Raw genomic sequence first — 24,790 nt, forward strand, 5'->3', positions numbered from 1 at the left:
AGTATTGTTGGTCTAAAGAATAATTAAAACAAATTTTCATTTCCTTTGCCACGACTTCATCTTATTTTCTCAGTTTACTACTTTTATTCTATTTGCAAGGTCCCCAAGTTGGAATATATCACTTCCAGAGAGATTGCTTAAAAGAGTTTCCTTAACACATCTATTTATTTTGATACAATTGATAATAAAGTAGTAAAAAGTCAAGCAAACATTATGAATTTGTGTGGAGATTCTTGCTTGCTTGTGGGAATGAGGGAGGCTGTCCTGATTTCCCGGGGGAAACTCCCACGACCTCCGGAAGACTTGGGACCCCTGTATTTGTTGAATGTGTTTATAGTACATACTCCTGATGTGAATATTGCTGGGTTGCCAGTTTCCAACATGTCCTCCAACTCATCATCTGTGGTCTGCTTTCCAGCTGGAAGGGGAAAAATAATAATGATTATGAGTAGAATAGAATATTCAGCAATATATAACATAATCAATTTATATTGTATATTGATTAAATAATTTATTATTCAATAGATTGTTTAAATAAACCAAAGGCATGTATGATCATTATTTTTTTTAATGTCTACCAATTTTGAAATAGAAACATAGATGACTGATCGGTACCGTACACCATGCAACATTCAGATATACAGAATACATTATCAATTCATATTATGGTCCACCCATCATTTCATCACACTGCAGTAAGAATCAATGCGCAATTTTTATATTTGTCTATAGAGTACCACTGTCGTGTCGTCACAACGCCAGGTGGCGCCCTCTGTCGCCTACCAGACGTTGGTTACCGTTCATTACGCCTGAATGATTTCATAGGCTTTCTGGAATAGGCATTTTAAAATCTAATATTTTACCATCAACATGTACTAAAAACACAAAAGCTTGCATTATATTAGTTATCGAATACACATTGAATCATCAATGAAAATTTACAAAGAAAAACTAAAATACAACATCTTAATAATTACATTAGAAATTGGGATCAATGGTTTGTCAGTGGAAAAAATGGCGTCCGGTTGAGCGCATTTTACAACGGAGTAGTATCACGTGGTATTGTGATGTAACACTTTAGTTCTCTATATCATTTTCCCCAAAAAATCTGATTTTTTTTAAAACCCATATTCTGTTAGTAACCAAGGGCATCAAATCCTACAGAAATTACTCCACACCCAATCTGTGGAATTAATTGCATGTACCACAGATTTGTTAAGGGTTTTTCTGTTTCAGACATGTCTTACCGTATCACACCTATTTTTAAAAAAACGATGTGTCATGTGTTGCTGGGATATTCATGTTTTATTTTGCCAAGCTCTGACTGTTCCATTGTATTTTCGAGGGACGATTACAATTGGGACAGAAGGCAATTAGTTGCCTGACATTGACAATATTAAACAATCAAGTTTGAGAGCAAAACAAATTCTCTACTAAGAATCAATACTCCAGAAGTGTTCCCTCAGAACAGACACCGGTGTACTTTAAGTGTGCTATTATCATTAACTTATTTATTTGTAATCAATCAATGATTACCACCAACAATATCTACATGTCACAAACCTTAATAAATAACCATTACTTATTTTAATATACAATCTTTGAAAGAAGAGTAACTATCATTTATAATTCCCAATTTAATAATTAAAAATTACCACTTTTGATTTAAATTTGCCTTTAGACCATTACAACACAACAATATAGGCTCATCAACAATGTTAAAAAATAAAACAAATATTTACTTCCATAAATATTTACAGTACATAAATTTAATAACAGTAAGTTGTTAAATTGTTATAATATATTACATAACTTTTTAGTTTAGAATTATTTTTTACTCATGAATCTAGAATTTTAACTAGCTTTAAAATAAAGATAAAAAAAGTAGAAAGTAGATTAAATATAGAACAAAACAGCCTTGTGAAGAGGCAAAATTTAGGTAAAACTCCTAACATAAATGTAGAAAAAAAAATAATACTTCCAAGGCCCATTAGTCATTATTTTTAAGTGCATTTAATCAAATATGATATGCTCAAGTTATAATATACAAGTAATACTATGCAAACACACTGCATAGATACAATTAATAGCATACGTATTGACTGCTACGATAGATACTCGGATCAGGAGCTGTTTTCAATTATACATGGTTGTTTCATTGGCTAAAGACAGTGCACACCATAGACGAGCCACAAACCGCAATTTGCCCAACATCAATATTTATGAGTTTGATCATGCGGAGAGAAATCATATGAATTTTCATCATAATCTCATTTAGAACCAGAATAGAATGCCAGATATTGCTTCTCAAAGGCTTGGCAGTTATCCCTGCATTGTAATATTTATTCACACATACACATTTATAGCTAAATGTTTTATCGTTCAATGCCAGATTCTTTATAGTTTTTATAGCTTGCCGAAAAAGCAAGATTTTTCACTCATGACCTAGAAAATCGCCATTCCTTAGCCTCATTAATAAATTCAGTTTATAATTACAGAATTATTAAGTCAAAAACATTGCTTAGTATACTTTAGGACATTAAAATAATAAATAATTTAAATATCAATATCAAATATAATTATAAGAAATCATACGAACAAACAATTATTATTAGACTATTAGTATTAATAATAAGTAGCAAATAATTTTATTATCGTCATCAATATTCGAATAAAATATATTTTTTAATGTTTTTTCGAATTCCTTTAAAAATTATTATAAACATCCTTTCCGTTTTTCAAGCAAATTATTTTGTTATTATCAGCGGATACTAGACAAGAATGATATGTATATATCCAGGTTTTCTCGTATTGATCTGATACTAAACTTTGCAATTAACACTTGCTGTTGCCGAGAAGTAAATGACCTACATGGTATTGTCTCCGTTGCAATTTATTTCTAACGCTCCGTATCAAAAAGCCTTCAGATGACGGCCAGGTGATGTAAATAGAAGCAAGTACAACATGATATCGATTAGCAAAAGGAAACGTACACGCAAGCCAATAATTAAAGGGACAGTCATAATGATGAAAAAAGCAATTTGATATTTTTGTATTATAAATTAAAGGGAAAGTCTAAATGGCATAGTGGAATTGTATACCAATATGTATTATTTGACATTTAAAGGAACTACAAGGACACAAAAGAAATTTGATATCAGCTGTATTAATTAACACACATTGTATTTAAAGGAGAAATTTTTAATTTCAATTAAACAAAGTACAGTTATATGGATTAGCATTGATCTGTATTTTCATTTTTAAACCTATAGGGTTACTATCTAAATAAATCCTGTGTTTTTAAAAGCAGACCTAGTAAAGGAAAGTAAAAAATCTGAATATAATATGACAATAATTGTAAGACCACTTTTGAATATTGGAAATTGTAAGAGAAGAAAGATATTTAAAAAAAACCAACTTTATCACTATCAGTAAGTTAAAAAGAATATGATATGAATATACTATTACAAGATAGAAAGGTCCAGTTCACTGTATATCATACTAGAGAAATATCAGAGGTTCAAAATGAGTACTATATATTAATACCATTAGTCAACAGTTCAAAAACTATGCATATCATTAACATATCAATAGTAAACATACAATTAGAGTTCAAAGGGCACGTGAATCATTAAATATAAATAAATAAATAGTTATAAATAGTTCATAATATTTGTAAGAATTATATAGCAAGTAGGGTCACCAGCAACTACACTACTGTGGAACATGACACTTGACAGGTCAAAGATACAAAGAGTTAATTAACACATAAACCATTAAATATCAATAGTTTAACCATCCATCAATATGATACTGGACAGGTCAAAGATACAAAGAGATGCATCATAAAAAATGTCAACAATTGAAGAGCATGAACATCATTAGGTCATGAGTTCAAAGGGTATATGAATAATAATAATATACTACACTAAACCAATGAAGATGAATAAAATTTTAAGGAATTAATACTTTAAAAAATATGATGATTGTTGGCCTACTTATTTCTAACTGTCTCTGGATTCTTCCTTTACACCTTTCCCTGTAGTCCGTCTGTGTACTATTGTAATCAGTCATCACTTCGACAAACTTCCTCGACAAGGTTGTGTGCTGAATATATAGAAAAATTATAAAGGCTAGTTATATTAAAATTATAAAATTATTAAAATATCATAATTTATTTTGGTGCTGCATTCAACACTGTCTTTTGAAAATGAAACATCCAATGTATTCCATTCTTTGATTGGCTGCAGATCGGTATAATAGCGTAGCCTACATACCTGTAAATGAATTAACTGATCATTAAGAATTTTACTGAATGTGTAACTACAATGTCATAGAATCACTTTGTATTATCACTAAAGATTTGTCTACACTAACAAATTTCATCAAAAAAGCGTTGCATAAAATGTGATGGAAAATAAGAGTTGAACATGTTCAACTTTTTTTTTTATACAATTTGATAGTATATGATATGAAGTAATCGTACCCACATGTGGGCATATCAATTTTTTTTGTCACATAAAATTTAATACTAATACTAGTGCAGACAAAGCTTTACAATGTGATCAAATGAATCCGGGATCACAAATTCACAAGCCATGAATACTTCAATGCACCTCTGATGCTTGTGAGGTGACGTAGACGTGGAAAGCGCCACACATTTCCCATGTTGTGAATGTAAAAAGGTACATATCTCCGGTAGAAGTAATGAATGTCTACTTCATAGTTTTATTGGGATGCAGATAATTTAAACTTATGGATACAAAATTGTTGGAATAAATTATACACTTTTGCAACAGTTTAATTATGTACATAACTCCACAAACATGTTTGCTATCTACATGTAGGAGTATTTTAGGGTGTGAATTATGAAGTAAGAATTTGAAGATGCTTACAGTTATACGTATGTAAACAATTCTTGTATTGAAATTTGAATTGAAACGCATTTCATGTTACGATTACTGTCATTCCCAAGTTCTGTTTACAGTGATCATGGCAGCAAACTGTAAAGTTTACCAGCGCAAAACTACAGTAGTTCTTTCATTCACAGTTGCTTCCCTTATAACATGTATTTCCTAGATGGATAGTTGATTTAGGGTATGTTCACACACACCATCTAATGGTTAGCAGGATCCAGATTATTAACATACGCGCTAAGTACTGTTGCGTTCATACCAGAAAAATCCCTGATCCAGATATTAAGATGACGGTGGCATCAGTGGCCAATAGGAAAATAAAAAATTGGAAATGCGTATGTCTGATTGGTTAACGATTTAAATGAGGTCAACTTGAGAATGGATAGCGCTTGCTAACCGTTACCATATCCACTTCCCGGTAATGTTAAGCGCTAACTACTGTAATTGGGCGTTCTCGCAGTTAGCTCCCGATCCGGATATTAAGGCTCTAGTGTGTACCTACCCTGAATGATGGACTGACACTAACAGTGTGGACATAAACTCACCTGTGTTTTTTGAATTCTGAAATCTGCTGAAGTCTTTTTGTCCTCCTTTTCTATACTTTGCTCCATAACTAAAAATTTTAACAGAAAAAATAAATAAAACAAGAAAAGAAATGATACAGTATTAATATGATGAGAATAAATATAATTTATTTTCCAATTTTATTTTTATTTAAATAAATTCAACAATTAAATATAATATTAGAAAAAGTACACGACAATTGATTAATAATAAATTTATCAATTTAAGGTAGCAGTTGATCACCTGAATAGCATTCAGGTCTTTGGTTTGAATTATGATTGAGTCATGTTATTTTATGTTTCACAAAATATTGTATGATAGTGTAGTAAAATTTAAGTACAGTATTTATGTCTGTGCATAACTGTAATTGATCTAAAATTAATGGTATACCTGTACCTGACAGGAGGGTAAGCTTAAATATTAATTTCAGTATAGACAACCATGTCTCACTTTATTAATTTTTTTTACTTCATAATTTCCAAAGAATACATTTACTTACAAGACAATCAAAGAGATAACAATAATCAAAACATACAAAGACAGAAAATGCAAAAAAAAAGCAAATTTCTCAGTCTCCACTAATAAAATTCTTATTGTTAGAGTAATTGTTAGAGAATTCTTATTGTTAGAGAATTCTTTTTACATTTTTTCCCTTCTTTTTCCCTTTACCCTTTTCATTTAAAAAAAATTTAATTAACTTTCTTTTTAAAGATGTTTGGTCCCCTCATACATAGGGGATTCATGATACTTACACTACAATTGGATTGAATTGACACATTCCTATCAAGGAAAAGAAATAGAGGGGATATGAAAGTATCTACAAAATGAAATTTTTGGGCATACTTACTTTTGAGTTCATGTCTCACTTTATTGGCACTAGTTTTAATGTCTGCCATCAAATCTTCCATTTCTTCCTTGACCACTACAAAAAATAATCAATTATTTAATATGTTAATTAATTTCATTACATTGAGGTTGTTGTTAGTACTACAGTTGTACCGCTCAAGTGAATTCAATTCAACATTGAGGGATGCTTTAGCTACATTCCATATTTTTATCAAATTTACTTATGCTGGGGCGGATCCAGGGGGTAACAGTGGCTACGGTAGCCACAAAAGAGAGAAAAAAAGAGGAGCACAGTACTCCAAAACAAGCTGTCTATGCTTAAAATAAAAAACAAAAGTTTCACACACCACCCCCATCCATCTCCCTTCCCCCTGGCTCGGTGCTTCGAAAATAACATGAACCCTACCAAGATTGTTTTCTGGATCCACCCTTATGTCTACATACGGAAAAAAAGAAATGTCATTTGACATGCAAAATAGCAACATAATTTAATCGCTTTAATGACACATTTTGAAATTTTACAGATTTATATAAAAATATTTAAATAATGTTAACTGAAATAAGAAAACCAAAATATAATAAAGTAAAAAATTTAAGCCCAACTTGGCCAGTAGTTAATTAATAAATTAATCATAAAAATTAGGAAAAGTTTCATTGATTGTGTTTGAATAAAATTCATATTTAAAATACATATTTTTTTTCTATCTCAATCCACTTAATAATACCCGATCGCATTGGGAATATTTCATATTTCATTAACTATTGGTATTGTAAATGGTAATTCTATAAGTACTCAAGTCATCTGACACACGTAACCAGGCTGTTCCACTATATAAGTAGGGGGTTTATTTCCTTAGAAAGAATTTTTATTAAGTTGAGCCCAATCCCCTAGTGTACTACTGAATGTCACATCATTATGGAATTTTATATTAGATTTGTTAAAAGCCGACAAAGAACTGAAAATGAATTATTGAAATAAGCAATAAATGTTTGCATTTAGTAAATTGAATTAAACATGAGAAAAATAGTGGCAGACACTGAAATACTATAATACACTGACTCATTACATTAACAATAAAATGATAAGCATGATTTCCAGAAAATAACAATGAATACAAAAAAACAGATAGAAGTAGCTAAATTAATTATTTTTGCAATTGTTTTTGAGAATAGTAAGTGATCTTGATTTATTTGTTTCTGGTCTCTTTGTGGCCTTCTTTAGTTTTGGCTAGACCTAGCCATCTAAAGGATGTAAATCAACGGCATTTCAATAAATGCCAAATATTCTCCTTAGAGAATGGTTAAATATAGGATGTTTTATTAGGAGATATTTTTTTAATGGTATTACGGTAATTAATTGTTTTTAATATTATTCTTATAGAGTGAAGTTAGAACTAGGTACGGGTAGAGAAAACCTTTCATTTGGTAGTTCCCAAAGGCAAATTAATGTTTAATAATAAATTTAAGAACTGACAATTTTTATACAATAAATACAATAATACAATAATAACTAAGCAAAAAAAATGTATTTTAGATAGAAAAAAAATATTTAAGTATGATAAAAAAAAGAAAATTAATAGGGTTATTGCTAAACCCAAAACCTCCACAGAAACTACAAACTTTAAAAATAAAAATACAGCGTATATATTTGTGATGTATAAAACCATGAATCATTGCATCAGTGGCATAAGAAATTGTAGATTGAACATAAAATTTAAAAATTCTGGATATAAAAGTTCTACCATAATTATTATTATTCACTCCAAGAAATAGGTCAGAAGGCAAACAGCACACTCCATTTCAGATGTGACGCCACGACCATAGTGGTCAGGATAGCTGTGTTTGAATAATCAGGAAGTTGTAATGTAAACATCATCAACAATTTACTACTCACTGACGTCTATAACAATATGTATAGCAACAATTAACACATTATTATAATACTGTATCGCATTTTGATACGATTTAAAAAAACATCAAACTGAGCCATTTAAACCAAATCTAATAGAGCTTAAAAAAAATGGACTGTGACGATTGCCCACGGACACAAGCGAAATTCACAGCGAAGATTCGAACCTCCGGCCTCAAGGTTTAGATATCGAAACCTAACCGCTGCGCCAACCACTCAAGCGGCCAGAGAACAAAGAAAGTCAAAACTATTAAGATGAAAAGCCCTTGGGATTCAATTGTTATTGAGGACTCTACAGTAGCTTCATAAATAAAATGGACAAAGAGAACCAATAAAGGAATGAATTATAAATTAATTCCGCTTTCCTGACACTGACAGTGTATTATTTGCTAAATTTACATTTTGTTGTTCCCTGAACCTGCGTTTTATCAATGATTGCTTTTTCTACAGAATTTTTTCTCATCATTTCTCATAAATGTATCAGGCAATATCCTAGATCCCGAGCAATTGAAACGGCTTGCATTTATATAACTATATTTTGAAATTTCTAAGACGATCCCTGATCCCTGTCAGTTGTCAATAAACAGGCTATGTAACTGTATTTCCATATTGATAAGAAGTCTGCATTGATCGCTGAAGCGTGGTAGATGCGGTTTAATACAAAGTCTTCTCGTGAGTGATTACAAATTCGCTGTCAGTACATCATATCTAGGCATCATCATGTTTAACCAAAAGATCTGAACATGATCTGAATCAATGCTAACTGGATCTTACCACCACCATCCCGCTTATGATATGACCATCCTAGAATAGGCTACAGTATAATTTATCACTGTAGATCTGAGCATCATGTTCTAATATCATCAAAAATGAGCTGAATATTAGATGCCACCCAAAAAATAAAGAAGACAATTTGTAATAAACTTTGAATAGATCATCACTCAAAAAGACAGGAAAGTACTGTCCAAAGTTGTGAAAGTTAAATTCCTGGAGATTTTTCCGTGCCGGACAGGTAGAGGTTTGTGATGTGCGTATTTGCTAAAACGCATGCACAAAAATGGGAAAATTTAGCTTAGCATAAGCCTTAATTGTGAAAATCTTTTAAAATCCTGGAGAAATACAAAACAAATTCAAATTCCATGAGAAAGCATTTTTTGTTTCTACTTTTGCCTAAGACATGGCCAACTGGAAGTATTGGCCTGTCCAATGGGTCCCTACAGTTTCCCTGCTTCTACTGGCGTTGCAAATGGGAATACCACAATATATTTCATTTTCAAGGTTTTAATAGGAAATCATTAAAAAAGCTGTGTATAAATTCTTATTCATTATACTATAAATTTGTATTCAGAAGACATTCAAGACCAAGCTCAGGGTAATATTCAAAGTGATAAAAATAAATTTGTGCAATGATAAAAGGTAGAGAAAAAAAAAAGAGCTAGATTTTGTTTGGCAATGAGCCAAAGTGGATACATTATTCTACCTGTTCAACAGTATCCTCATCATACCGCATGTGTGTTTTAAATGTTTTAAATATTCATTTCTAATTAATAATCAATAATTTACAAACATCAAGAATAAACAAATTTATAAGATAAGACATTTCGGGGAAAAAAAATTCCATAAAGGCCAATAAAAAAAAAAATTACCTGTTTAGCATCACCATCCAACCTGAATTTTGGATAATTAAATATAACATTTAGAGGAATTTTTTTTAATTAAAAAAAAATGAATATTGTCTAGGAAATGCTAATCAAAATCAGTACAGTATTTTAAGTGAATTACAATGACGATTTCACCAACCAGGAGTAATATTTTAATTGCAGGCATAATGAAAATGGAAATCTTTAACTGATAGTTTTCTGAATGAAAATAAAAATATTTAATTTTTGAAATAATTTCTTTGGTTTGGTTTACTTTGTTCATGGTGCTGAAAAGTAAAATTATAGGATCATGCTCAGTGGGAATGTGAGTTTGTAGCCTATGGAATGATCCCAGTTGTGCCTAAGCACAGCACTGTTAAAGTAGCATCTAATCCAACGCATACTATTGTAGAATTTTAAAAAAAAAGTTGGTGAGGCAGAGAAAATAGATGTGCGAGGGGAAGAGAAACCAATAATTTTTTTTATTTGGCCTAAAACAGCAGGAACTATTTGTACAGTAGCCCACAAGGGTCGCTCGCAACTCCTTCCTTGACCCTACACCTAAAATGATCTTCAATCAGGCCTAGCAGTAGCAGTGAACAGGGTCAATTGATAGCCATTGTCCAGTAATTTAGCCAAGGGTTCAATTATATATTACTCAAAACATTCAACAATGATTCAACTTGAATAATTGTTTACAGAGCAAAGATGGGTTTTGCGTGTTAACATGGGCGTTTCTGTTCTATACAAAGCTTAAACTAAACACTACCCACACAGGACTTTACATTTGTCAATATATGACCTTTAGACTTTATAACCTACCGCTCCCAATTTATAAATTGTCAATACACAGTAACATGAATTACTGTAAATTCTCAATTAGCATTTTGGCAAGTTTATCTGCTAAATACTAATTAAATATTAGAAAGTTGCTGAAGATAGGTTAGGTAATTTGAACTTTGTTTATCAATATCATAAGCATAATAACTGGTCAATATAATTTATCAGTTTCTAACACTTTAAAATGCAATACATGTTATCACTCAGCTGTATCATTAACAGTTTAAAAGGAATACAGGACTAACTGTACCTCCCACAATATTAACAGAAAAGTGCTACCTAACAGATAGGATACAGTTAAGCTTTTATCACTTAAGTAGTTTCCAAATTAAGAGACTAAGGTCACTACATTGGCATGACAATAACAATAGCGATAAAAAATGTCCTGGTAAATAATTTACTGGGAAGGAAGCCATGAAAGAAACGAAGAACGGTAGAAGACCTCCATGACAAAAAACTTAATTACATTTACAGTAGAGACAGAAAGATGAGATTTTTTTAATCACTGCTCTAAAGTCTAGTAAACTTTACACACAGTACAGCACACTCGGTTCAAAGAATTATAATCTAAGGCTATGATGGAGGTTTGCATAGTTAGCGGTGTTAAGCATACTGCACACCCTTAGCAGGGCTACGCAAGATTGATACAGAAATTAAGGCCATGGGCATACAAACAGCAGTGTTAGGTAGATAGCTACTGAACTTAGTATGGAGAGGCATTATGGATTGGAGAGTACAGTACCACCAAAAATTTAGCAAGGCACTTTTCTATTGCATCAGTCTATCCAGCTGTATCAAATGGTACCAGCAAATTACTGGGAGTACGCCTCAGGTGTGCCAGCGTCCCACCCAGGGGGAGCATCATGTTTTCATCTACTTCACGCTACTTGCTCGGCAATGTTTTACTACTATTCCTACAGGCACAGTAGAATAAAGATGGAGTACACAACCACTGTCTCGATGAGAGTACTAAGGCAAGACTTGTTTGGGTCCGCGGAAGGCGGACTCCAGAACCTCACTGCTGTTGCTGTTATTGTTCTTGTTGTTACCAGAAATTTAAAAGCTTCCAGCGTCGCCAGTTTTGAACGGACGTGCAGGAAATTTTGTGAACACATAAACTACTGTAGAGGTTATTTCCAACAAACATTCACGACCCAGTTTTAAGTTTGACTCAAGGGTGCCCCCTACAGTACACTACAAAACAAAACAGGGTTTCAGCAAGGACTGTACATTACTACCTACCACTAATAGGACACATCGCATGGATGGCGCGGTCGGTTAGCGATGTGTTCTAAAGGAATTAGAAAATCAAAGGTCTTAAGTTCGAATTGCGTACTTGCTTTTTAAATTTTTTTCCAATTTTAAGACATTTTATTTATTTATTTTTTTGTTAATTTTTATTAGGAACCCTTGCCGAAAACCCAATATAACTTACGCCACTGTGTACTGTATTTAAGCACGTAGGATTCTTCCGCCATGATTTAAGAATGTTTTGATAGTGTCAACAAAAAGCCTTGTCTGAACAAAGCATTAACGCTGAACAGAGGTACTGTAACCTCAGTTTAACGCGTGGACTAGTGAGTGATTGCTCTTGTTTATATCTTGTTCCGCAAATTTTATTTTCTTATTTAGCAATTTATATTTTTGGCCAAAAACATCCAGAAGGAGTAGAAAATTAAAATAAAATTGTATCGATGAATGTAAACAGTGTAGCGATGGGGTGGTTAAATAAAAATTACAGTAGGAAGAAATACGTTATTTTTGGAGATTTTAAGGCAGTGGCGGACGTAATAAAAATTAAAAGAATAATTTCTGAAATATTTGAAATCATCATTATTAAAGTAGAGGGCGGCAGGTTCGCAGGTATATAAAAATCTTGTTCAATGAGTGAAGAAAAGGCTTTTGTCACTGTACACTCTACAGTATTATATTTGTTTTACTGTACAGTAACATTCATAATGTACCTTCATCCCTTGTCCAAAAAAAAAAAAAAATCAATAATTATAGTACTAATATAACAATATTTTATACATCTAATAAAAAATCAATGCCTGTAAATTTATCAAGAAAACAGAGAATTTTTGTCCATAAATAGTAAATAAAGTTTAGTAAACTTGCTAAAAAAAAGCTAATTGTAGCTGATTCGAATTATTGTACTATACAATATTTACTGAATACTACAGCAACACCATCCAACAGCAAACATTAAAAAAAAAACAAAAAAAACATTAATTTGCATTTAAGTAGGTAAATGTTAATGGTATATACTGTAGCAACCATGATGCTACAGTTAGGTAATCATCATCCATGGTAATGGTACATATATCACCAAGCAACATAATTAACAACAATAATAGCAGCAGATTCTCACTCTAAACACAAAAATGAATGACCATAATATTTAAGAAAAATATAAATCCCTTGACAACAATTAAATGATATGAAATCTGTTCCATGTGTACTTTGTATGTACTCCAGGTGTAAAATGAATATTTAATAAGCTACAGGTAAAAAATCATGAATACTAATTTGAAAAAATTATGTATAAATCAGTTTTTTTTTTTTATCACATAATTATCTTCTTATATTATTTTTGGCATGCTGACATAAGATTTTTCTACTAACGAATAAAAATTAATGATGGAAAATATAGTAGACCAAACTATTTGCTGTATGAGGGAGAATGCCCCCCCCCACCAAAATAAAATTGCTCCCCCAGTGGTATCCTCCATTGAAAATGTCTTGAATTATTTTTATATCACCTTTATTTTGTGACCTAGCACCCCTCACCTAATCATCGAGGCCAACCAACCTGAGAAAAGCCACTGTGAGGGTTGAAGCTTTAAAATTATGGTCCTACTCTGGGATGCATGTTTCAAATTCAGTTAGGCATACTGTACAATTACTGAGGCATACGGGACATAATCCAAATAACCTTGTGGACAAAATGTTATTTTGAAACTACTTACAAAGAAATACTTACACTTAAAATTATAACATCCAGTTATAAAAAAAAAAAAAATACTTTTTTTTTTTTTAATTTGAAAAGTGAGGATCCTTACTTTCATCTGGCTGTGGAGCTGATAGTATATCACTATGTTTTCGTTTGACCTCATCAACATTATCTGCTATACGGTCAATGTTCTCTCGTATCTCTTCCACCTGATCAAAAATCATGAACAAATTAACAATTTATTAAATTTTAATTTTGTTACAGAATGTTTCAGTTTTCACAAATAAAAATAACCATAAGTACATACATTTAGTACAGTACCGTCCATAAATGCTGCACATCTTAGACACGTCTGATGCATCCAGAATACGTCCATGACGCATTCTGAATACGAAATCTGGATGTGTCCAACGTTAATAACAGTTCAGACGAATTTTTCATTTGACGCAGGTTTGCTAAATTAACAATTAATTAAACAGTCATTGTGAAGGCAGACCAAATTACAAATGCAGCAAGAAAAATAATCGAACGAAACAGACACTCAACAGTATTCAAGTACTCTACACTACTACGAGAACTTCTGTGGCGGCAACAAGCCAAAATTCCCACTGCCAATGGCGACTGTCTGAGTTAACAAACCTGTAATCTTTCACTAAAAAATAGCACAACCACCTCACTGATAAGAAACCATGTTGCTATTATGTTACAAATACTGTAATTTTTTTTATGTTAATTTGTTCATATCCAACAGTTACAGAAGTATGAACATCACTATATAAACCCATTTTTATAAATACTGTACCGCCCTCTTTTTCGCGCGCGCCTTAATTTTCGTGATAAAACGACAATCATGAAAATTTAGAGTGAGCAAAATTCTGGATGATGAGTTTTGTCTTCAAAAGCAATGTACTGTATAGGCCTAGCTACTGTACGGTAGTATAAGACTGATTCCTTCAACTGATTTCTTTGTGTATTATTTTTCACTCATTCAATCACATTTTTTAAAAGTTAAATACTGTACAGTATCATTTAGGCTGTAGTACTGTAGGCCTAGGCCTACCCATTGTTGGCCCAAAGGTAGCTAGGCTAAATATCGGGAGGGTAGGAAATTGCTCAAAAAATTGTGAGAACCCCACCAAAATCGGAAGCTCTAGCTATAATATAGGCTAAATAGAACATACTGTAATGGTAGGTTTCTGCATCCTGTTAAAAAATGACTGGAGATCATAAAATTGCAAAAATAAAATGACGCGAAATATCTCAAATTGTAAAATTGCGAAAATATAGGGTAGCGAAAAAAAAGGACTGTACTGCGAGCTCTTTTGAGGGTTTATGGAGCGGAGCGTTTTTTTGTTGTGAGAAAAACCCAGCAGTGACAGGTTTTGAACCCATGACCCTGGGATTGGAAAGCAAATATCTTTAACCACCAAGCTACGGCTCTAGAAAAATTACAGTATGCTAAAAACTACAAACCTTATCGAAGAATTTGTCCATAGTGTCCATATTGACAGCAACATCATCCGGACCAAGCCCATCTTCTTCATCATCATCAGTCTAAACATGATTAAAAATAGATACAGTACTGTAATAGTACTTAGTCATTATCAACATATAGTAACTCATTATTTAAAGCCATAACATCTACTGTATGCTGACTTGAGTTGCTCTTTGTATAGGTTTTTGTTGGTAGAGTCCAGTCTCAGATAAGCACTTAAAATGAACCGTCCAATGTGTGTACACATCTGGCTTGTGTGTACTTTAGAGAACCCATTGCATCTTTCGGATGAGTAGGACATTACCCCGATGCTGGTTCATATTAGCCCCTGACATTGTGAAATGATATGAATATGAACTAGGCACCTCTCTACAGCCGCTTAAGTAGTCACGGAGACGGCCACGGCTATATGCAATCCCGCACAATGACGCTGCAAGTTATGGGTTATTCTCCTACCTTCCCCTATATTTTAACATTTTTAACATAACGATGAGGTCCTGGAGTTTGAATGCCCGCTGTGATATTTGCTTGTCTTTTAAGAAGGCATTTTACCTACATTTGATTTTCCCTACCCAGGTGAATATCGTATACTGTAAATGGGTACTGTAACTGGTAGGACATTAACGGTTGTGTATGCATTGCAGCAAAAAGGTACAGTGTACTGTACACTACCAAATGGGCACAGAAAGTTGATATTTTTTTTTTTTTTAATTTAGACAATAATATTAATAGGCAGCACAAAACTAAAAATGAGTATTCCATGTACAGACTTCTGCACATATTTTATTGACCAACCCATCAATCAATCAATCAACCACTCCATAGATATTTTGCAAACAAAATTTCTGAAAAAAAATATACTTTTGTTAATAGCAATCTACTGATCTACAAATGGATTATTACAGCAGACTACTGTATCCTGTACTCCCAAGGGAGTGCAGGTTTGCTAATTATAGATTCAATGACTAAGAGTAATTGATTATAGTAATTAATTTGATTTACCTTAATATTTAGGCCAAGGACTTCCATAGGGAATTCAGTTCTATCTTACAGTACTACTATTGTTCTGTAAACTGTGCACTCTTATTACAGTAGAACCCCTCTTTTGAAAATGCCCCTATTAAGGAGACACACTCATTTTGGCTGTGAAGTGAGGGTATGTATTTTTTAACACTACGACCAACTCCTATTCAGTGGACAGTTTTTTCAGTCAGTTCTGAAAGGTGTTCCTTAATAAGGGTTCTACTGTACTTTGGTAGTGAAAGCTTGACTTAATCCATTATTAGTATTGCTATTATCATTTAGTACTGTATTTATTCAAATAATTTTTCCTGCCCTGACCATCACCTCAACAGGAGAGGGCCATGTTTGTATGCATCCCTTGTACATGTTGTCTGTAGTTAAAGTGCAGTGGAGCTACAGGGACACTATAGTTGCTACCACAGCTCCTCCACAAATTTTCAAGCTGAGGGCAAATAAAACATTTGGGATATTCATTGGGTTTAGGATAGAAATCCATGGTTTCCCTCAAAATTCTTATCCTAATGGCAGCTTACCGGCATGGGATTACTACTACATGTAGGCCTTCTGTACTACCAACACCTTTTTGCTTGCCAATTAAAATTAATATTACAATGCTACCGGTCAAGTCATGTTTACATTTTTCAACTTGCTTTCAATCAGTTTAACAAATTTGTAGCAATGAAACATTTTGGTATGAAATCCCCTACTTTAAGGGGTTCAGAGAATGACCAACACTTCCCTCTCCCAGGAATTGTTATCTCTGTTTCCAATGTTTCAAAAATCAAAATAAATTATAGTGATCGTCAATAAAGTTAAAATAATAAACAGAGACACATTTTATATCATTTTCAACTTATTAAATTTATTAAACTGATTTCCATGTAACAAAATAGTGATCTGATACCAAAATTCATATTTATTACTCTACTTGGTGTTCCATACAAATTACAATAAACCTCCGGTAAGTTAGGTAATTAATAGTTTGTAATTATATAAATGAACTGGACGGAGGCCGAACAAGACATCAATCATATGAGTTACACTTAGTTCGCAATTATGCAACACCCAGAAAATCAGGAAAATTAGAGTACATCTTGCTTTACAATTCCAAAAATTAAAAAAATGTCAGTCAATGATGAGAAAACCAGCCCTCAGCGCCACTTAAATAACTTTTTAGTGAATAGTGGAGTTACAGTGAGTTAAGAGCCGTGACTCAACTAAGAATTAGAATGACACCATAACTGGTAGCCTAACAGTACCCGAGTATGTAAGCATTCCCGGCTAAGTTGGCTGATAATTTGACAGGTAGGACTAGGCAGGGAACTAGGTCCTAGGCCCTAATAGTAGTAGTATGCCTAGTCAATGCAGGTAGGCTAGGCCTAGCTAGTTTCTGTTTAGGAGGAGCCTACCAAGCAAGAGGCCTAGGGCCTAGCCTTGCTTGGCAGGCTTGCTTACGATCAATAACATTTTATATAAATGATATCTACTCACCCTTTTCAGTGATCCTAATCTATCCCTCATTTTGTAATAGTTTATGTTTTAAGGTACAAGGCAGCGGTTTTAATAATCCAAAAATGTATTAATAATCCACCAAAATAGAGCAAATACTCAAATAAGATTATCCCCAATATTCACCAATTTCAACAATACAGGCGTCGCCCACATCATCCGAGAACCTTTGACCAGTTTAGTAAGCGGACCATCTCGATTTCAATTTTGGAAAATGGACTGCATAATACAGTCTTTACTACTTCGAGCTTGATATGTATATTTTTTTTAATTTTGATTTAGAAATTATACAAATACCAAAATAAAAAAGATAGGAGAACTTATTAATTATTACTATAAAATGTAAATATAACATATTTTGGCGAATATTATTATTTATGATTATTTATATTTAAATATATATTATTTGAAAACATTCTAAAATGTGCCTCACTTAACTATTCTTGAAATTTCTGAACTGCCCCCAAATTTCAGGCGGGACAAAACGTTCTCAAGCAGGTCTATTTCTGAAATACAGGTGAGGACGTTAGGGTGGTTACAGTAATATTTGATTTGTATATGTGAGATTAACCATTTGAATGATGGTAATCATCAAAAAACTGTTGCTAATTTGAATCTGTTTATTTTCAGTGCGCATGTTTTGAATTAGTAATTGGGTAGAGATAGATGTACAGTATTTGTGCATCGTCGTCAGTAAGCCTATTCATGTTCCGGTTTCAGCCAGTTGACCTTTTCTTTAAATCTCGAATAATCATATCAATCTGTTGTGCTTGTTACATTTTTTTGCACATTTTAATAATACTATGTATTTTTACATGTCTACTTAACTCAGATTTACTTGTTTTGCTCTCCAGTTACATAATTTTAATAAAATTTGAGATGGCATTAAAGAAAAAGAAATTAAAAACCCATGCCTTGGGCCTATAATAGATAAGCCCTAAATTATTATACTTGGTTTTTCTGTAAACCTGGCTACTGTAATATTTAAAGTAACTGAAGTGAAAGGTCTTTGAGTATATGTTACCCCTGCCTTGGAAGTTGTCACACCAAGGCATGGCCCTAGGCAAGTAGCAGAAATAGCAAAGGCCAAAGTATATGATTGGACGTATTACTATTTTAACATATGGACAAAGACCATACTCTGTAAAATGTTTTTTAATTACGCAGTAGTGCGTGGATGATACTGCAAAAACCAGCTCAAAATTTTGTGAAAAATAGGTGCACAGAATTGTAATTACTGCATATAATACATTGTTTATATACTAAGAATAGGCCAAATAGAAAAATTTAATTATCACTCCCGCCCGCGTCAAAAATTCGGCGAAATATTGATGCAGGAATTAAAAAAATTTTTTTTGCTGCATCAATTATTTCAGCAGCATAAAACAACAATGCAATTTTGTGACTTCAAATACATTTTCTTTAAAAAACTATAAAATTAAACCATTTTTTATACAATATTTACTATTACCGGCCCAGGTACAGGCCAAATATAAACAGTCCCTCCCTCATTGATAAAAACAAAAGCGAAATAATTTATTGTACCGATTAAAAAAAAAAAAAAAAAAAAAACCGCTCTCCCTCATCAATTTAAAAAAAAAAAGAGTGATAATCTAATAATTTTTTCTATGTGCCCTTATGTCAAAGCTTAATTTTCGGCAAAATCTGCGTGGAACTCACCCAATATTTTCTGAAATGTGTGGACGGATTTCTAGGCCAAATTTATGTGTGGAGGATATATTCCTTGCGCAGGCAGGGTATCTTCCACTCTTGATGCTAATAGTATAGTTATTTTTCTTACAGAATTTGCATACAAATTTATCATGGCAAATGTGGGAAGCCTGAAAAATGCAGTAGCAGCAACATTTAAGGTAAGTCGACACACTGACATGAGGCAACTACATTGCAAAAAAAGATATCTGTGAAATTTTTTTTTTCCCCCGAGCCCATTGTGCAGCCATTCGGAATTCAAAATTAACCCAAAATCTCTGACGTCATAACTCCAACCACTATCGTCTTGCTCAAGTTGCCGCACAGATATGTCAGTGAGAGTAAGAACCATTGGCCAATTTTGTTAATAGGGTTCATGTCATAGTGTTCACAATTCATGTTAATTTATGGCAACAACGCTTTTTTCGACTCAGAACAAGAACAACGTTGGTGCCAATTTTTTTCGAGAAGGATAACTGGCCGCCATCTTGGAAAACAAGTATTATGTGGTATCATTGGAAAGGAAATCGTGCACTGAATATTTTTTCCCATCGCATTATTATAAAAAAATTCGTAATAACAGTGATATTCGCCATTAAACATGTCATTGTCTGCTGCCCTCTATTCGTAAAAAGTTTTTTTTAGTACAAAATTAGCTGGTTTTCTAAGTTCTAATACCGATACTTTGTAACTATGTTTGTAACTATCCCGGTACATTTGAGTTTAGGGTTAAAACAAAAGCATTTGGCAAAAAAACACAGTCATGAATTGTTTTGTTATTGAGAGGCAGGATCATAATAATGTTATTGTAGATAATGGATTTACCTAAAAATAGACACTTTTAATAAAATATTAAAAGTGGTTAAACAATCACCCTTCCAAAATCACCATTCTGAGTTGAGACTAAAACAAAATTACATAATTGACAGGAAACAAAAATTAAGTGAGCTGAAAACACTATTTTTGGTATTTTTTATGGTATTATATCGTAGTATTCGCCTCAAATGATAACACAAATTGAGAGATTTTGTAAAAACCCTAGTATCAAGCATATTACAGTTTCATATATGCTAGGTGGTATTATTAAATGCAAGTTGCTTTGACAGAAACATTAACATTTATTAGGTAGAACTATGTCCCAGTGGTCACATCCCTGTTTTTGTAAGTGGGGGAGTTTGGGGTTATGTTTTGTGGCTGATAAATTATCATCATCACTTTCTAAATTGGAGGCTACTTTTGGTTGAGCGTTCTCACAGATTTTGTCTGATGCCGCACATGTACACGTCTTCGTGTACGCAACATTTGCTCATTTGCAGTGAGCTAGCAACGTGCCATTCTAGATACCTTTTTTGCCACAATTGCACTTCACTAGCTCCTAGAACATGTGTGCGGTTGGAAAGGTCTTACTACAGGAGTGTGTTGGTTGTTCTCATCCATATTCTAATGAGGGAGGTACCATAACCATAAAATTTTATACCTCAGCCCCAACCAGAGGGCTCAGGTCGTCTGGACCCACTATCTATCTGTAAAAGTTTCCCATTAGGCTCCCTTTATTTTGAATTCCTAGATCTGCCACTGCTATCAAAAGATTATTTTCCAGACATTTCTATACCTCTACATGTTAACCACCATTTCAACTGTATTGTTAGCACTGTATGGTCTTTCATATTTTGGCCATTGAAACTTGCACTAAGAGCATAATATGGATGATTAATTATGTAGAAATTCAGCCTTGTCATTTTCAATAAGGTAAGCATCAGTAAGGTAAGCAGGTAAATCCTGGTTAATTTTTTTCCTTCGTTATACTGGGTGTCATGCTCTGTAGATATCTGCTGTCCCCTCACAGGGTTCATTTATGCTGTAATTTAACTAAATCTCATGAGAAAAATCCTGCTGTCAGAAATTGAACCCAAGGACCCTGGGATTGGAAGGCAAGCATCTTAAACACCAAGCACTTCAACTTCACTCCTAAAATAAATAGCAAGCCGTAATTAAGCCTTTGAACAGACAAGACAACAGAAACAATATGCTATGATTTATAACAAAAAATATCTGTGATTCTGATTAAAGTGATGCGGGTGGGGATGATAATCTAATTTATTTGTCATGGAACCTTACTGTTTTTTGTATCTTTTTTGTTTTTTCCTTGTTTAGCTTGTACTTGTTGGTGATGGAGGAACTGGTAAAACTACCTTTGTCAAGCGTCATTTGACAGGAGAATTTGAAAAGAAATATATCGGTGAGTTACTAAGATTACATGCTGCATGATTTTGTGGTTAAAATCATGTATTTATTAAAGATGAACTGTCTTGCTTGGATAATAACTGGGAAAATAAATTAAAATATTTCAAATTGCCTATTCTGGATTTAAATGAATAAAATATTAAATTAAACAATTTATGCTGTCAACAGATGCATAATTAGTATGGGTTCTTCATACTTTGACACAAACCCTTAAGTTTAATGCTAATTAATTTAAGTTGGTAAACTTTCAATTTGAAAAATAAAACAAAAAAATATTTACTCTATCCATTTAACAGATGCATAATAAGGACACAAATTGAAATGGATATTGTTCTGACATGCTGTAGTGCATTATAAGATATTGAGACTGAAAAGGTTAGGGTCAACCACCAATCAACACCTTAAATTTGTATGTAATCTTCGGAACAGTAGCCATGGCGTGGTTTATTGCCAAAGTAATAAAGGGGTCCGTCCGTCCGACCATTTCTTGTCTTCAGTGTTTTAAACATCTATTGCTAATCATTAAGTGCCTTGTCAATAATCAGATACCTTTGACATATGCAGAATTAGGGGTCCTGAATCTTTACAAAATTAAAAATAATGGGTGTAAACATGCATTCAAATTTTGAGTCTTGAACGTGACATTTCCACCCATCTAGAAGTAACATTTTGTACCTCAGTTATGGTTGGAGCTGATGTGATATCGGCCCATGTCTGTAAAATTGACTTTCTGGGCACCCTGCTATTTCAAATTTAAGAATCCGCCACTGTTTAATTTTGTACTTTTGTGGCAAATCATCTTCTGTCTATAACCTTACTGGTGGAATATCAACAAAGAGTAATACTTAAACATGGGGGTCTTTGAAGACATGTCTCGAGGGGTCTGCAAAAGCTAAATTGTTGAGAACCACAACCGTGATCTCCATGTTCACTGCATGTGCAACAGCACAACAAATTTTTAAACATATGCAGGAATTAGTTATATGTGTTATTAACTGACAAAAATTCACAAGCCTGCCTTCACTTACAGCCACTCTGGGTGTTGAGGTTCATCCTCTGACGTTCTTCACAAACCGAGGTGAAATTGTTTTCAATGTTTGGGACACAGCAGGACAAGAAAAGTTTGGTGGGCTGCGAGATGGTTATTATATACAAGGTACCTATCAGTACTTTAAAAGTGTCTTGTCATATATTTATAATGTATCTGTAATCATCATCATTTTTTAATATCATAAATAACATTATTGTGACTGAGAATTTGCAGTTGTGTGAAAAGTACAAGATGAGGAGTTTTCCAAATGCTAGAACCTCTGCAATGTAAAAATGTATATGCTTTTTAATTTTTGTTAATTTTAGTTTTATTGTACGTTGAAATTAAGGACTGCTTATAATTTTTCAACCTGTTACTGTTAGTGAGTTTTTATTAATATTGATTGTGTAATAAATAAAATAAGGTTTTAGTCATCGATGATCAAAATATTAAAAAAAATTCTCCTGCATATATGTCTAGGCAGAGGAAATATTTGGGGGGGAAAATGGTTATTGACAAATAAAAACAATAGAAAAAAATTGCACCCTATAATTCTTGCTTGTGATCCTATTGCATGATGATAAAGAGTGTGATGTTGCAATGTCATTCGTGTGCAGTAATAAAATTTTATGCTCTATATTTATGGCAGTTTCACAAAAAAAACGTATAAGAAATTCTTTCTATATTTTTTAATAGGCCAATGTGCCATCATCATGTTTGATGTAACTTCAAGAATCACTTATAAAAATGTACCAAATTGGCACAGAGATTTAGTTCGCGTCTGTGAAGGCATTCCGATTGTGTTATGTGGGAACAAGGTCGACATTAAGGAACGTAAGGTCAAGGCGAAGAGCATAACGTTCCACAGGAAGAAGAACTTACAAGTAAGCAATACGTTTAACCATTATATAAGGATTTTAACCATTATGGACAATATAAACCAAAGTAAACCTAATTGTCATCCATTATTTTCATCATTTTTAGAAGAGTACAAAACATACTCTTTCCTTTGACACCTCCATCTCCCTGAAGGTGAAAGAGTTAATTTTAGATCATCACACTTAATAATTACGTCGGCTCAGGGCCACCATTTTTTTAAGTGTGAGCAATCAATAACTTTTAAGCCGGCCCAGAGCCAACCTAAATTTAGTCCAACTTTAAAGTCGGCTCAGGTCCCACAATGCAGGACCTTAAGCCGACTCATTTTCATACCTGAACGTAAACCAAAACTGGGTCGCTTTGATAGCGGTCAATCTTGACGTCCAAAGGAGGAAGTATAAACGCTCGCAGTGGGACCCTGATCCAACTTGAATACTAACCGCAAATGGAACAGTCATTTCGAGTAGGCTGTAGTTAAGGTGGCCATGGGCTGATATAAGTGTGACTGGGCTCTAAAAGCTAGTTCACACCTCAGTGCTTTTGAGACCATTTCGGAAGAAAGTATTATATAAATCCAATTACATTACAGTCTCTTAAAGATAATATCTGTTGTGTTGTACTTTTATGCAAGACTCCATAATTGATTGACAGTTAAAGATTGTATTGAGGAATTCCTAACGGCAGAGTACTTTTGAAACTTACTACTCTTTCTAATTTTGTTTCTTATTTCCTGATAAGAAAGTTTTTAATTTTTTTTTTTTCTACTTCATTTGTTAATATTAGTATTATGATATCAGTGCTAAGAGCAATTACAACTTTGAAAAACCATTCCTGTGGCTTACAAAAAAACTGTGCGGAGATGCAAACATGGAATTTTCTGAAATGCCTGCCCTTCAACCACCAGAGGTTTTGATGGACCCTGGCATGGCTGCTCAATACGAAATCGATTTAGCAGTAAGTATGCTTAAAATAAAACTATATATCTTAATATTTTATGTTTTAGTTGTTTTGACTTACTAATCATCTTAAAAGTTTAACAAATCATGTACAGTAGAACCTCGATTTTACCTCGTACAGTACGGGACCGGAGGACATATGTAAATCGGGGGATTCGTAAAATAGAGGTTGGGTTAAATTTGTGGTAACCTTTGACCTAATACGTACGTAACGCTCAATATACATATGTATGAACGAACGATGTTACCTAGCTAGGCTAGACCAAGCCTCTAGGC

At 33.1% G+C, this 24,790-nt stretch overlaps 2 protein-coding genes across 7 annotated transcripts in view; one reads left to right on the top strand and one right to left on the bottom strand.

Annotated features, from left to right (window-relative positions):
* The window catches only part of LOC117112559 (syntaxin-like), a 42,433-nt gene extending 24,551 nt beyond the window's left edge, over window positions 1-17,882 (bottom strand). For 5 of the 6 annotated variants that reach the window (XM_033255645.1, XM_033255649.1, XM_033255647.1 and 2 more), the window contains exons 1-7: window positions 17,678-17,882; window positions 15,142-15,222; window positions 13,778-13,877; window positions 6,328-6,402; window positions 5,462-5,529; window positions 3,999-4,107; window positions 345-418 (exon numbers count right to left, since the gene is read on the bottom strand). In XM_033255645.1, the coding sequence (XP_033111536.1) occupies window positions 345-418; window positions 3,999-4,107; window positions 5,462-5,529; window positions 6,328-6,402; window positions 13,778-13,877; window positions 15,142-15,222; window positions 17,678-17,707 (537 nt within the window). In that variant the 5' untranslated portion in view covers window positions 17,708-17,882. The remainder of the gene's footprint in view (window positions 1-344; window positions 419-3,998; window positions 4,108-5,461; window positions 5,530-6,327; window positions 6,403-13,777; window positions 13,878-15,141; window positions 15,223-17,677) is intronic. The other variant, XM_033255646.1, reaches the window with a different exon arrangement.
* Window positions 17,883-18,119: 237 nt separating this feature from the next.
* LOC117112555 (GTP-binding nuclear protein Ran-like) overlaps window positions 18,120-24,790 on the top strand; it is a 9,441-nt gene continuing 2,770 nt past the window's right edge. Inside the window, exons 1-6 of the mRNA XM_033255637.1 lie at window positions 18,120-18,212; window positions 19,499-19,566; window positions 21,560-21,644; window positions 22,680-22,805; window positions 23,376-23,563; window positions 24,342-24,512. Of these exons, the coding sequence (XP_033111528.1) occupies window positions 19,519-19,566; window positions 21,560-21,644; window positions 22,680-22,805; window positions 23,376-23,563; window positions 24,342-24,512 (618 nt within the window). The 5' untranslated portion in view covers window positions 18,120-18,212; window positions 19,499-19,518. The remainder of the gene's footprint in view (window positions 18,213-19,498; window positions 19,567-21,559; window positions 21,645-22,679; window positions 22,806-23,375; window positions 23,564-24,341; window positions 24,513-24,790) is intronic.

This window comes from Anneissia japonica, unplaced genomic scaffold (genome assembly GCF_011630105.1).
Source record: "Anneissia japonica isolate Jap-2015-1 unplaced genomic scaffold, ASM1163010v1 scaffold287715_len1027211_cov185, whole genome shotgun sequence".
NCBI classification, from domain to species: Eukaryota; Metazoa; Echinodermata; class Crinoidea; order Comatulida; family Comatulidae; genus Anneissia; species Anneissia japonica.